This window comes from Lissotriton vulgaris, chromosome 10 (assembly GCF_964263255.1).
Source record: "Lissotriton vulgaris chromosome 10, aLisVul1.2, whole genome shotgun sequence".
Taxonomy (NCBI): Eukaryota; Metazoa; Chordata; class Amphibia; order Caudata; family Salamandridae; genus Lissotriton; species Lissotriton vulgaris.
The window spans coordinates 274306429-274320686 of NC_141698.1; the positions used below are offsets into that span (position 1 = coordinate 274306429).

At 44.2% G+C, this 14258-nt stretch overlaps 1 protein-coding gene across 1 annotated transcript in view; it reads left to right on the top strand.

Annotated features, from left to right (window-relative positions):
- LOC147685121 (unconventional myosin-Ig-like) overlaps nt 1-14258 on the top strand; it is a 1601091-nt gene that overhangs the window by 126465 nt on the left and 1460368 nt on the right. The window contains exon 3 of the mRNA XM_086941006.1: nt 2774-2867. Coding sequence (XP_086797132.1) covers nt 2774-2867 — 94 coding nt within the window. The remainder of the gene's footprint in view (nt 1-2773; nt 2868-14258) is intronic.

Below are 14258 nucleotides of genomic sequence, written 5' to 3' on the forward strand. Positions count from 1 at the left end.
GAGTAGAGTACAGTGGCATATTGTGCACTGGTGTAGAATGCAGCAGCATAGAGGAGCCTGGTGTAGAGTGCAGTTGCGTACAGTAGAGTGGTGTAGAGTGCAGTGATGTACTGTTCCGTTGCATAGAGTGCATTGGCATAGAGTAGAGTGGTACAAAGAAGGGTGGGGTAGAGTGCAGTGGCATATACTGCAGTGGTGTAGAGCAGAGCGATGCAGAGTAGAGTGATGTGGTGAAGACCACTGTGGCATGGAGTAAAGTGATGCAGAGTAGAGTGGCATAGAGTGCAGTAGCATAGAGTGCTGTGGCATAGAGTAGAGTGGTGCAGAGTATGGCGGTGTTGAGTGCAGTGGCATAGAGTGCAGTGGGGTAGAGTGCAAATGTACAGAGTAGAGTAGTGTAGAGTACAGTAGCGTAGAGTTCAGTGGTGTAGAGTGTAGCAGAGTAGAGTGGTGCTGATTAGAATATAGTGGCATAGATTAGAGTGATGTACAGTGCAGTGGCGTTGAGTGCATTGATGTGCAGTACAGTGGTGCAGAGTAGAGTAGAGTGACGTAGAGTTCAGTGGCACAGAGTACAGTGTCATAGACTGCAGTGGCAAAGAGTAAAGTGGTGCTGAGTAGATTAGAATGGCGTAGAGTTCAGTGGCATAGAGTAGAGTGGTGCAGAGTAGATTAGAGTGGCATAGAGTGCAGTAGTGTAGAATGCAGTGGTACAGAGTTGAGCAAAGCGGCATAGATTGCAGTGGCGTAGAGAGGTGCAGAGTAGAGTAGAGTGGCGTAGAGTGCATTGGTATAGAGTGTAGTGATGTACAGTACAGTAGTGCAGAGTAGAGAAGTGACATACAGTGCAGTGGCACAGGGTAGAGAGGCCTAGAGTGCAGTGGCATAGAGTGATGTTGTGTAGAGTGCTGTGGCATAGAGTACAGTGGTACAGAGTGGAGTAGCGTGGTGTAGATTGCAGTGGTACAGTGCAGAGTAGTGTGGTGTAGAGTGCAGTGACATAGAGACAGTGGTGCAGAGTAGAATGCAGTGGCTTAGAGTATAGTGACGTAGAGTGCAATATCATAGAGTGGAGTGGTGTACGTTGCAATAAAATAGAGAACAATGGTACAGAATGCAGTAGCATAGAGTGCAGCGACATAGAGTCCAGTGCCATTGAGTGCAGTGGCGTAGAATGTAGTGGTGCAGAGTTGAGTAGAGTGGCATAGTGCAGTGGCGTACAGTAGAATGACGCAGAGTAGAGTGCAGTGGTGTGGTGCAAAGTAGAAAGGTGTAGAGTGCAGTGGCATAGAGTAGAGTGGTACAAGATAGAGTAGAGTGTAGTGGCATAGAGTAGAGTGGTGCTGAGCAGAGTGCAGTGGCATAGAGTGCAGTGGCATAGTATACAGTGCTTCAGAGTAGAGTGCAGTGGCATACAGTAGGGTGGTGTAGAATAGAGTAAAGAGGTTGTAGAGTGCAGTGGCATAGAGTACAGTGACGTAGAGTACATGGTGAGGGTGTCAGGAGGGAAAAGAAGCAACATGGAATGGGGCCGAGAATAGAAGCTACATGGACTGGGTTGTGGGAGACTGAAAACACAAGCACTCATATAGAGTCCTTGAACACAACAAAGTAGCTCTAAAAATGGGAGCAGTAGATGGACACAAGTACTTGGTCCATGCTCCAGGGTAAGGCCAAACACAAGAAAAGGACATGACCCACACATGCCGTGACAAACAGGGACAAAGGAAATGAGAGAGGGGCCCTGAAGATAACAAATGGTTAGCAATGGGCAGACTGTAAACATAAACAAAAGTCTTGTGGAGACAGCGCATGCCCTGTCTAGGAAAACCCTAAACAATTAAATGCACAGCCTAACAATATACCGATGTCTCCCTTTCAGTCACTAAATTAGTCACCTCGGCTCTTGAAGCAAAAATAACTATAATTTCTCACCATTCCTCAACCTCTCACCCCAGATGCCCCCCTGAATAAATGCCATCCCCTAAAACAGCCCTACTGCATGAGCTTCGAAATACATTAGTTGCTGATGATAAACAAAAACTAATTGCAAATTCTCTACACGCTATACATACATTAACTGAAATTGATAAGGTAAAATAACAGGAGTTTCATTCTGTGCCCAGACAGCAGTCCAGAAAGGCTTGTGGAGGTTTGTGCTCAGACAGGAGCCCAGTTATAACCTGCACATTGGCATGTCTCCTTTACAGAACAGACTCCAATGCTATTTCACTGCCAACACCCGCATGATTTCTTTCATGAGAAGAGCGAAGGACCAAAGATTGAACAGATGGGTGGTGACGATGAGGGTGCGACCATTCACGATAAGGCGTAATGGCTTGGCATGTTGCCTTCGAGTTCCTTGACCTACTTAGAAAGAAGCTTTTCAAGAGGAACCCAGGCCCCAGAATGTCTCATTGCCTTGCAGGATCTGTTTAATGTACAATAGGGGGTATGTTCTCCCAAATACAATATCATTTCAAGGAAGGACAGCTCTGGCCGCTGGATATGTGTTTTGATAAAATCTGATTTATTTCATTTTGTATTATCAATGACATGCAATGACACTATATAACTTCAATAAAAAACTAAAAAAAAAAAAAAAAAGGAAGGACATCTTCAGTCTGGGGCAGAGGTTGGGTGTGTGCAGATCATCAACTTATATTTACAAGGGTCATGAGGGGCTCGGTTAATACGTGTCAGTGGCAGATAGCCTCAGGCTGCCAGCTTCACCCTGGCATCCTCCAGTCATGTCATTTGTTTTCTGTTTCAGGTGAGAGCGGTGCTGGGAAGACCGAAGCCAGCAAATACATCATGCAGTACATCGCCGCCATTACAAACCCCTCCCAAAGAGCAGAGGTGGAAAGGTGAGACTTGGGCACGTGTTTCCATCCTAGTGCGTTTTCCCCGTATTTTAGAATGGATTACCTGTCACAAAAGGCAAAACTCACCTGTGGATTCCTCGTTCTGTTGAGTGACATTTAGACCATGTAGTAATACGAAGTGAATCAACAGCCAGGTGCACATGATTTTAGCACCAGAAGTCTAGTGCACCCGTGGGCAGCTCCACATCATATGATTAAAGTCAGCTTTGGGCTCGCGGAACCTTGGCACCGCAAATTTCACTCAGCGTAGATCTTACTTAGTTTAAGCAGGTCATGTAACTCATGTGGAGAGAACTGACGTGGATTCATTTGAACCTTGCATTTCGGGATATGCCCTTTAACATGACTACATGCTTTGTCCCATTCCAACCCAGTTAGCGGTTCCTCGAAATCTTGCCCTGGCTTTAGCCTGATCACCCTTATGACTCTGAAGTGTCCTATACGGATTGGCCACCATCCATTACACCACCTTAATATTGTCACCAGCATTTGTAAACTCTAAATTACTTATGTAAATACATTCACATAATGCATAGCTTGGTCAGTTTATTTTAGGGTTAAGCTTCAACATTTTCAACAATCACTCTGGCATATAATGTTAAAATACATTATACCACAAGCAGGGCACATGAGAGGTGCTAAAGCGGGACTAGAAAGAGAGACGAATGCGAATTTGCATGGGTAGTAATTGAAAGAATACAGGAAATTTTGCAAAATAACCAACATTTTTGAAGACTTTCAAATCAAAGTGGCGAAAGTGTGTGTGTGCGTGTGGGTGTGTATGTGTGTGTGTGTGTGTGTGTGTGTGAGTGTGTGGGTGTGTGTGTGTGTGTGTGTGTGGGTGTGTGTGCGTGGGTGCGTGTGTGTGCGTGTGTTTGTGTGTGTGCTTTCCTGTCCGTGTTTATGTTAAAATTACTGGGGAAATCCGAAAGACATCTCACCATACCCGACTGAAAGCACCTGTACACTAGTATTTATGAGATAATGCATTTGTTAGGAGGGTGTAACATCCCAAACACTCCCCATGAAGCTATGCCCCTTTATATTCCATAGTTCTACCCAACCCCTTTTTGCCCTTCTTGGTATCTCCCTTGACAGTTTATTTTAGAATGTTAAAGCCAGGGGTGTAGCTTCAAGGGGGGCGGGGTGTTTGGGATGTTATACCTCCCCGCACCTAATAAATGTATTTTCCGAAAAATAGTTGTGTACAGGTGTTTTCAGTCGGGTATGGTGAGGTGTCTGTCGGATTTCACCAGGAATGTTTACATACACACAGACAAACGCTCACACGCTCTCTCCCGCTCTGTTTTGAAAGTTCTCAAAATTATTGGTTATTTAAAAAAATATTCTGTTGTCTCTCCTAATACTCCTACCAATTCGCCTTCCTCTCCCTTTCCAATGCTGCTTAGGCCTCTCTCATGTTCTCTGCTTGTCAGATAATGTATTTTAACATTACATGCCAGCCTGACTGTCAGAAAATCTGAAGCTCACACCCTCCCCTGTCCCCCAATCTTACTGACCAAGCTACGCCTCTGGTTAAGGCAAAGCCTGAATAGAATGTTGGTGTGAGTTACTAGGTATTGTCAATTGGTGACTGAAGAGCAGAGTTGGAGGCACATATTCAATAAAGCTCTCATTTACTCACCTACACTCGCCTGTTTTTTCTTTAAATTTGGCGACGAAGATGGGATCATGCTGTGCAGGCGACAGCCTGTGACTCCACCTCTGATGCCATGCTGTCTACCTGGATATTCTTTCATCTGGTGTTGGAAAAGATGTTCTGGTGAAGTTATACAAGCTTGGCAGTCGCAGGAGAAGTGGTGTTCGCCACAACATATTCACTAGCCAACATACTGAGTGCTTGATGACATCTGTCAACATTGGCTGTGTCAAGACAGGGACAGAGTCCACCACCTGCTCAGTTTCGGTGATAGGAGTTCTGTAAAGCATTCTGGTCCACAGTGGACTGGAGCTGTATGCACTGTTCAGTATAGGTAGAAGAGAACAGTCCGTTGTGAGGACTACTGGAGCTAAAGTCAAGGAAGCCCTGTTCCTTTCTATCTGAAAAGATGGACAAAATTCATCTTTGCGATGCAGACAGAGGACGTTTTCCACAGTGCCTCGGAAGGCGGGTTTGAACGCAACACTCAATTCAATTCAATTCAATAGACCTTTATTCGAATTTCATAAAATTCATAAAAGTACACACAATAAAAACAATCTCATCTCTAGGCAAATCTATTTACAGTAATCGTGATACTTAAAAACATTCGTCAGAGCAGGTTGCAGGAAACCTCTCAACGTCCCTCTGGAGGTGGGCCTATGAGAAGCACTCTTTTAACACAGACGGAAAGATGCCTCAGCTTTTCTTACTAAGTGGGGAAGTGCAAGGCACTCCTATTGTCGACTGTGATGACAGACATAGGAAGCCGGCCTATGAGAGCACCCTTTAAAAAAAATCAGGAAGACGGTGCAGCCTTTTTAAGCATTTCTGTTATCCGCTTTGCTGATAGAGATGTCATATGCAAAATAATAAGGGGGATTTTACAGGTACAGTTTACTATTTTTTGTTTCCATACACGTTGTGTGACAATTTCCATATCTGAGAGAACTCACATACTGCCATTTCCCAAAAACTAGCTAAGTTAACTGTTACGGTCAAAGAAAAGAGACATTTATCTTAAGTGATTGTCGTATTATTTAAATGTCAGAATGTTGAATTGTAGTGTACAGTGAAGTTAAAAATAAAACAATTCTATACAGCCTAGTCACAACCTAGTCAGAGTTGTAGCTATCAGGTCATTTAAGGAGATCAGTTTACATCTGGTGAAGGAGAATTTGTACCTAACATTGGTTAAACCCATTTTTTATTCTCTACCTTGTCTTTTATCCTCACCCCACCTTTATATTTTAGAATGACTATGTCTTATATATCACAACCACCATTATTCCTGAAGGAAGTAAGAGAACCCTTGTTACCGTGGAAAGTGTGGGTGAAACTGTATTTAATAGCTATCAGGGGAGATAGATTTTCCTCACTAAGCAAATAACATGGGACCTGATTCACAACAGTAAACGTACACTTTTATGTAAGTCTACAATTGTTTGCTATTCACAAAGGTATTTTAGTAGTAGTATCTTTACGACTGTGGAGTCTCACGTAAATATATGGGACTATCTTTTTATCTGTTTAGACTCTGCAGTCGAAAAGATACTACTAGTAAAATGCCTTTGCAAATATCAAACAATTGTAAACTTACACAAAAGTGTAAGTTTACCTTACTGAATCAGCCCTACATTTTCTGGCATAATTTAGGAATGCAAGGGAAAAAAATTGGGATGATTTACCAGAACCTGATAGTGGTGGGAGGAAAGCAGGGGAAGGAGATGGAGGTGACATAATTTAAACATATATCTAACCACTTAAAAAATAAAAGAATATTTTTGTGAAAACCACCGATATAGTACTTGAGAGGCACACATTTATCTGTACATCACAAAAAAAATGAAAAGATGGTGTTATATTTCTGTGTTAAAAGGCTTAGCTGGCATGTGTGAGTTAGGATCTTTGACAGACTCCTTAATTCGAGGTCAGCTTGCCAAATGTATGAATGATATTAAAGAGCAAGACAAGTTATTAGCAGAAAATCCAGAATTAGGAGAAGTTATAAACATAGCCCAAAGTATTGAAAACACTGCAACATATATCAGAGAGTTGAATGTGTTGAGTGAATTGCACAAAGTCAACACTGATGGTAATAATGTAACGAGCACCTCTGATGATATATAGAAATTAAAGGGGATACAAGTAAATAAACAGAAATCAAAGTCAAAAAAGTTGGAAACATTAAGATGTGTTTGATGTGGAAATAACAGTCATTTAGCCTTTAATCCAAAGTGTCCAGCAAGTGGTGTGATGTGCTGACAATGTAGTAGGAAAGGTCATTTTGCAGAAGTTTGCACACACAGTTAACAAAATGGTACACCTGGTCAAAACGGAAGAAGTAGAGAACGACAAATTTGTGTTGCAAATCAATACAGTTTTAAATTAAATATCCAACATGCAATATTAATATAGATGGGGTAACTATAGAAGTATTTGCAGACTCATGTTCACCTTACATTTTAATAGAAGAAAAAATACTCAAGGAGAAATTAGAGGAGAAGGGTTGGTTACAAATGCGACTTACTAGACATAAACCCAGGTAGTATAACAAAGACCCATTGGTTGGCATGTTGAAATGCATATCACCTTTAAAGACAGAATGATTGTAGCTAAAATGTATATGACTAAAAAAGGTTCTAGTATGTTGGGCTGGAAACATCAGACGCACCTATGAATCAACCTTGTTCCCAATAATGAAGAACACATTTTACTGGTGGACAAGTCTGTCGCGAGTGTATAAGTGTGAAAAGAATTCCCTGCAGCGTTCTGAGAAGAATTAGGACTACTAAAAAATGTCTTACATAGAATTGAACTAAAACATAATGCATTTCCTATGGAACACAAGGAAAGGCCTATCCCTTTACTTAAAAAAAAATACCACTGATGAATGAAATGGTTAAATTTGAATTGTAAGTATTCATAGAAAAAGATCGAATGTTCAGAATGGTTGGCTCCTAAGTTCCCGCTCAGCCTCTGCCTAGGTGCCACGCTGAGAAAGACCGAAAGTGTGCAGACACCAATCTTCACTTGCTAGGGAGCATTACTGTTATCTTTTTAAGGCCAATTGTAATGACTCAGGGCGGCAGAAACACTTTCCTGCCGTGTTAGACTTCAGCACTGAATTTCTCCAAATCAGCATTACAAAAAAAATAAGTATTGCAAATGTGCTGCCTGTTGTATGACACTTCTCCGGCAGCCCGATTTCCCAGATAAAAAAAATACCAAGTAACTGAAACAACTTCATGCATTTATTTATATATCGCTTACTACCCCTGACCAGGCGTTGCTCCATATGCTCACAGCCTGCAAGGAGTGTTCTACTCAGGGACTTCTGACTATATCAACATAGGCCTTCTCATTCTCATTCAGAATGGAATGTGAGACTTTTGTTTCTGAGTTTCTGGGATTAGAATTGTTAACAATGGAAGTTTGTGAGACTGATTTGTATCGCTACTGATCCTAGGAATAAGCCTGTTGATGAGTTTATTGCAATATATATTGTCAGATTCATAACTTCTAGATTTGATGTTTGCACATTAAGTGCAACCCTCCTGATCTGTAAATAGTAATCTATTAATGTGCCAGTGGTGAAATGTCTATTTAATTAATCCAATAAGTTATTTTCGCAAATTGAATGGCGATATTAATCAAGTTAAGCTGGCACTTTGCATTTTTCAAATTATTAATAGCTCATGAGCTATGTCTGCGCTTTGAGAATGTAATAAAGCAACTGATAAACCGTTCTTCTAGATCCCTTTTGAAAAAAATCCTATTACTCTGTTTTAGTAGAGATGTAAGTGGACGGGTAAGGAGCTAACTAGAGTTGCACCATTAGACCGACTGCATTTTAGGGATAAAATAAATGTAAATGTAAATGCCATTTGTAAAGCGGACAGCTACCTCCATTGGCGGTGTCCCAGCGCTGTCCATATACCGCTTAGGAACCCTTCCTGTTTTTTCCCTGTGGAATGTACACTCCTGGTCACCCCCAAGGTGAAGCCAGAAATCCCAGCACTGTTGGAGCGATTAAGCAAGCTATTGCCCAGGGTTGCAGAGTGGGACCCATGATTAGAATAGGCACCGAGGCGAGAATTATCAGGTCGGAGGAAATTGAGCCCAAGACCCGCCGAGGTGGGTATTGAACCCTGGTCCCAGACCAGACCTCTGCATCAGGGTCTGCCGCTCTAACCATTGAGCCACACTTCTCCACTAATAATGGCATTGGTTAAATGGCAGGGACAGTATGAACTTCTGGAGATATGTTTACTTTCATTCCCCACCATGCCCCAATTTTGAGGATATCACCCTGTGGCTCGTATAATTGTAATGTTTAGAATACAATGGGCAAAATTTTAGGTCTAGTGCTTGCCTTGACCTTTTGATTTCAGTTAAGTAATGGATGTAATACGCATGCATAGAGGGGCTTTCCACCAGCACTCTTTATCCATTGGTCTGTTGCGACATGCATATTCTTCTTCCGCCCACTAAAGCTAGAGCATATGGTAGTGATTGGGACCATTTCAAACTTTGGCTAATTTCACCGTGAGGGACAGCCTTTGCTCTTTCACAAGGAGCATATCCACATTCATAGTAGTTCCCTTCAGTGCTAGGGAAAGGTTATGTGTGCTTTTTAAGACAAAATTTTCTTTGCTTTTAGGAATTGTATTTATGTTGCCAGTGGCCCGACCATTCCCCCAAAAATAAAGGTGAATAACTCACAAAACAGCCTTTACTCTTTTGTTCTCTCATATACCTTCTCAATTGGATAAGGATTGCCTGGGCTACAGCTAGGACCAGAAGGACTCTTTAATTGTGAGAGGTGACCCGCCTACACCCTTTGGTTACTACAATTCCCATTCAGTAAGGGCCTTTTGTGCCAATCAGCCAGAGCTCAGCACTAAGCTTTTTTAGTGATTGCCCCATTTTAGGAGGTTCATTACTTTCCTTTAAGGGGCAGGTGTCTCTTTCAAATTGGCAAAAAAGATAATTTTGCCACACTCTTCCTAGAATGCCAGGTTCCCCAGGGAGCAAATAAAGAGTCTACATTTTAGAACTAGATCCCTATCAGAAGCAATCGAGGACATACTTGCTTCACTTTCGCTGAATCATTTTGGCTGAGCCTCTTCAGCCCACTACCGCTATTAGCTCATGCTTACCCCCCGCCTCAGATGCAATAGCTTACTCACCCCATTAATTTGCTATGTGAATCATCACGACTCTTGATCTTGCAACCAGTAGAGAATAGTGTGCCCACAACATATTGTTGTCACCTGCAGAGGAAAATATTTATAGGGAACATTGGTTGGCTTCTATACTGATCACCTCCAAGGGCAGAGACAACAGCAAACGAATGAGTGTTGACGTCAGAGATTGTCAAGAACCAGGATCCTCTGGAATGGTACTCCCCATAGCCCACCATCTAGCAGCTCCGACTCTGGTTGCAATTGCACAGACTCTCAGAGTGGCTAGACAGGGGTAATGGATTTCGGGAGGGTACTGCAGGGAAGGAGACCAGTAGGGATGGAAACAGCACAGAACAAAGAGGTCTGTGATATAACCTATCAATACTCTGTTGTACAGCACTTGCTTCTAGCTAGGAGACTTTTAACTACATTCTGGTAATGGTTCATGGCAATATGGCTTGTTGTGACAAATCGTTCAAGCGTGAGGAAATGGAGGAGCGAGTGAGACTTCTGTATATAGGAAGCCTAACCCAAGATGGCCGCAGAGTCTCGCAGCAGAATGGCAGCTGTCTTGAAACAGTCCTCTAAGTAACCTCTGCTCTGCCTGGGGTTGGGTCAGAAAGCCCACTAGACACCAGGGATTCTGTTTATTTACACAAATGGGTGTGGGCAGCCCACCCAGGCATGGAGCTAAGTCCCCACCACCTGAAATTACCTCCAAAAGTCTTTCGGGCAGATTGGAGGAGGGGAGTGTCTTCCCCCCAGCTATGGGATAATGCTTCCCCTCCAGCCCCATAAGTGTTTCTGCCTCCCCGGGGGCAGATTAGAGATAATTAGTTTTAATATGCCCCTGGGGGAACAGAAAGTGTCAGGGCTTTCGTTGTTGATCCTCAGGATTGGATTGATGCTATAAAGGGGGCCCTCCTCTAGATCATCCCAAGTCTGGCTATCAGTTTCGCAGACTATTAAGGAGATCAAGCGGGGGAAAAAAGATAGGTCCGGATGGGAACAGCTGGGCGACTGGAACTGGAAACCTCAGCCCACAGCACCAAGCACCGAAAAGAACTGGTAACTCGAGCAATCACTCTTGCTCGCCGGGAGGAATAATCGGCAGCGCGTCTCTCCGCGAGTGCCGTGATATCCCCTTTCCGGTCGCGTAGCGTAATTCCGACGTGCAGCGCTTGGAATCATGGGTATTGTAGTTTTCAAGCCCATTACAGACTCGGGCTGCATGCAGTAATCTACCAATGGCCGGGGAATCCTGACAGAACACCCCCCCCCCCTTGCAAAATTCACTGACTGCCACCAGGTTTGCCAGGATGAGACAGGTGTAAGCATGGGCGGAAAATCCGTTCCGCTCGCGGATTTTGCGGATTTTCGGGAAATCCGCAATCCGCGAGATTTGCGAATTTCCCGCAAAATCCGCAAATCCGCGAGCAGCGGATTTTGCTCGCGCTGCTCGCACTGTTCGCGTGAGTTCGCGCCCCGCGAATAAGTGCAAAATTGCAGAAATACGATCTTAGCAAAACTGAAAGTAACTACTTACCAGGTTCAAAAGTTCAGGCACATCATTAGTAGCCATTTCCTGTAGTGCTTCCTGAGGGGCCCCTCCAGAGTTCAGTTGCCAGTTGAAACTATTATGTGACCCTGCTCTGAACCTCAGAATAGTTACACATATGCCACAAAGGTCCTGAATTACAGCTAAGGGAGACAAGCAGGAGCCAGGCTGGAAGTTAAAATCCATTAATCAGCCCCTAATTCATTATTGTCAGTTGGGGCAGGGCAGGTGTTGTAACTAATTTTGCAACAATGAAAGCACTTAGCAAGTGCAAAAGATCACTAATCAGGGCGCACTAAGGAAGCAGGTGCCAGCTAAAAAAATATTCTGTGACACATTAATCAGCCCCAAATTAATTCAGGTCACTTGAGGCAGGGAAGGTGTGCTTTGCTTTGCCGAAAATAATGTACACTGGACAACCAGAGGGTGTGGTGATGAAACAGAGGGTGGCATGGGTGGGCCAGAGGGTGGCATGAGTAGTCAGAGAGTGGCAGTGGTGACAGAGAGTGGCAGTGATGAAGAAGAGTGTCCCAAACAGGCTGGACACGTAGAAACAACAAGTTCGCAAAACTTGCGACCCGACAGGTAAGTTCGCAAATTGCGAAATTGTAAAAACCCTCGCGAACTGGCAGAAACACGGGCGAACACAAAAAAAAAAAAAATCCGCAAATTCGCGGGAATTCGCGGATTTTGCGGATTGCGAATCCGCAAATCCGCAAAATTCGCGGATTGCCAATCCGCAAAATCCGCTCATGCTTAGACAGGTGGAACTTCCGCACCAGTCTAGGGGCATGTACAGCACCTACAGGCTCCCAGGAGTCCTCTTCCGGTCCATATCCTTTCCATGACACCAAGTACTGGAGTTTGCCCCGCACTCTACGTGCATCCAAGATGCACCGTACTTCGTACTCCACATCCTGTTGTACTCTCACAGGCGTAGGGGTTTTAGAACGTGGACACTTCGCCGGCTTGAGCAGCGATACATGGAACACTGGATGTATTCTGAAATGTGCTGGAAGACTCAGTTTCACAGCCACAGCGTTGATGTGGCGAATCACTTGGTATGGGCCAATAAACCTAGGGTTGAAGACACTATACTTGCGGAAACGGATGTTTCGAGTGGACAACCATACCCAATCCCCTTTACTATATTCAGGACAAGACCTGCGATGTTTATCAGCCTGTGCCTTATATTTCTGTTTAGCTTTCTCAAGTTTCTTTCTTGCTAGCAGTACAGTTTTCCTTAACTGTACCAATCGAGACTGCAACTGAGGAATCTGAACTTCTGTGGATGGGACACTCAAAGGGGCAAATCTAGGGTGAAACCCGTAGGTGCAGAAAAACGGGGTGTACGAGGTAGAGGAATGCGTAGCATCGTTATATGCTACCTCAGCAGTCCACAACCATTCAACCCATGCCTCAGTAGTGGTATCTACAAAACATCTCAGGTATTGTTTGAGTGTTTGATTTAACCTTTCAGTTTGACCGTCCATTTGGGGATGAAAGCTGGTGGATAAGGAAGAAGCAATGCCTAACCTGTCACACCAGACCTTCCAAAACATAGGGGTGAACTGGGCTCCCCTGTCTGAAACAATGACCCTTGGAAGTCCATGCAGCCTGACTATATGATGGAGCAATAAATGGGCAAGCTGGCTAGCTGTTGGAACCCCTTTACAAGCTATGAAGTGTCCCATTTTTGTTAAGTAGTCCACTGCTACCACAATAGCTATCATGCCTTGATCTTTAGGAAGACCCACTACGAAGTCCACAGAAAAGCTCTCCCAAGGACTCACAGGAGTGGGCATACTTTGCAGAAGCCCTTGCGCAGGACGATGATCGCTCTTGGCCTGAGAACAAGTGGCACACCGTTGTACCCATGCAAACATATCAGGGCGGATAGTAGGCCACCAGTAAGTGCGTAGCATCTTTTCTAGGGTTTTCTTTCCTCCAGTGTGTCCAGCACATGGCAGATCGTGACACCATTTGAAAGCCTGTTGTCTCAAGGCTAGCGTAGGAAGGAGCAGCTGCGTGCCTTTTCTTGGCAACCTTTGTCGAATTCTCCACTCTGGATGTAGACGGATCCATGTTTTCCATGCAAAGGTTTGTATACCCCTCTTAACCTTGTGAAGAAACTCCTCAGTGTGTATCACTCCCACCACTTTCTTGGGTTCAATGATGCTTTTCTCTGGTGTTACCGTTACCACTGGGTTATTTTCCTGACGCGTGAGAGCATCCGCCTTCCGGTTGTCACATCCTGGACGAAATGTAACCACGAAATTGAATTCAGCAAAAAACAGCATCCACCGCAGTTGTCTGGGGGTGAGGTGACGTGATGCTCGCATAAACTGCAGGTTACAATGGTCTGTGTACACCGTGATTTGCTGAGAGGCGCCCATCAACCAATGCCTCCATTAAGTGAAGGCGTCCTTGATTGCTAACAGTTCTTTTTCCGCAATGGTGTAGTTGCGTTCCGCGATGTTCAATTTGCGAGACATGAAGGCAATGGGATGAAGATGACCTGTGCTCTCGTTCCTTTGGGAAAGGACCGCCCCGACTGCCAGCTCTGAAGCATCAGCTTCCACCACAAAGGGGAGTTTCGGATTGGCATGGGTTAGTACCGGTGCAGAAGTGAACGCGATTTTCAATCGGTCAAAGGCGGTTTGTTCGGCTAGGCCCCACACAAAGGGAGTGTTCTTCCTGGTCAACTTAGTGAGTGGAGTTACCATGTCAGAGAAGTGTGAGATGAATCTCCTATAGAAGTTTGCGAATCCAAGGAGTCTTTGAATGTCCTTAACGCTGTGAGGTCTAGTCCACTCCACAATTGCGCGTATCTTTCGTTCTGCCATCACTTGACCTGATGGAGTGAGCATGACTCCTAAGAATTCAACAGTGGTAACATGGAATTCGCACTTTGTTAATTTGCAGTACAGATGGTTCTGTTGTAAGGCGTGAAGCACTTGACATAC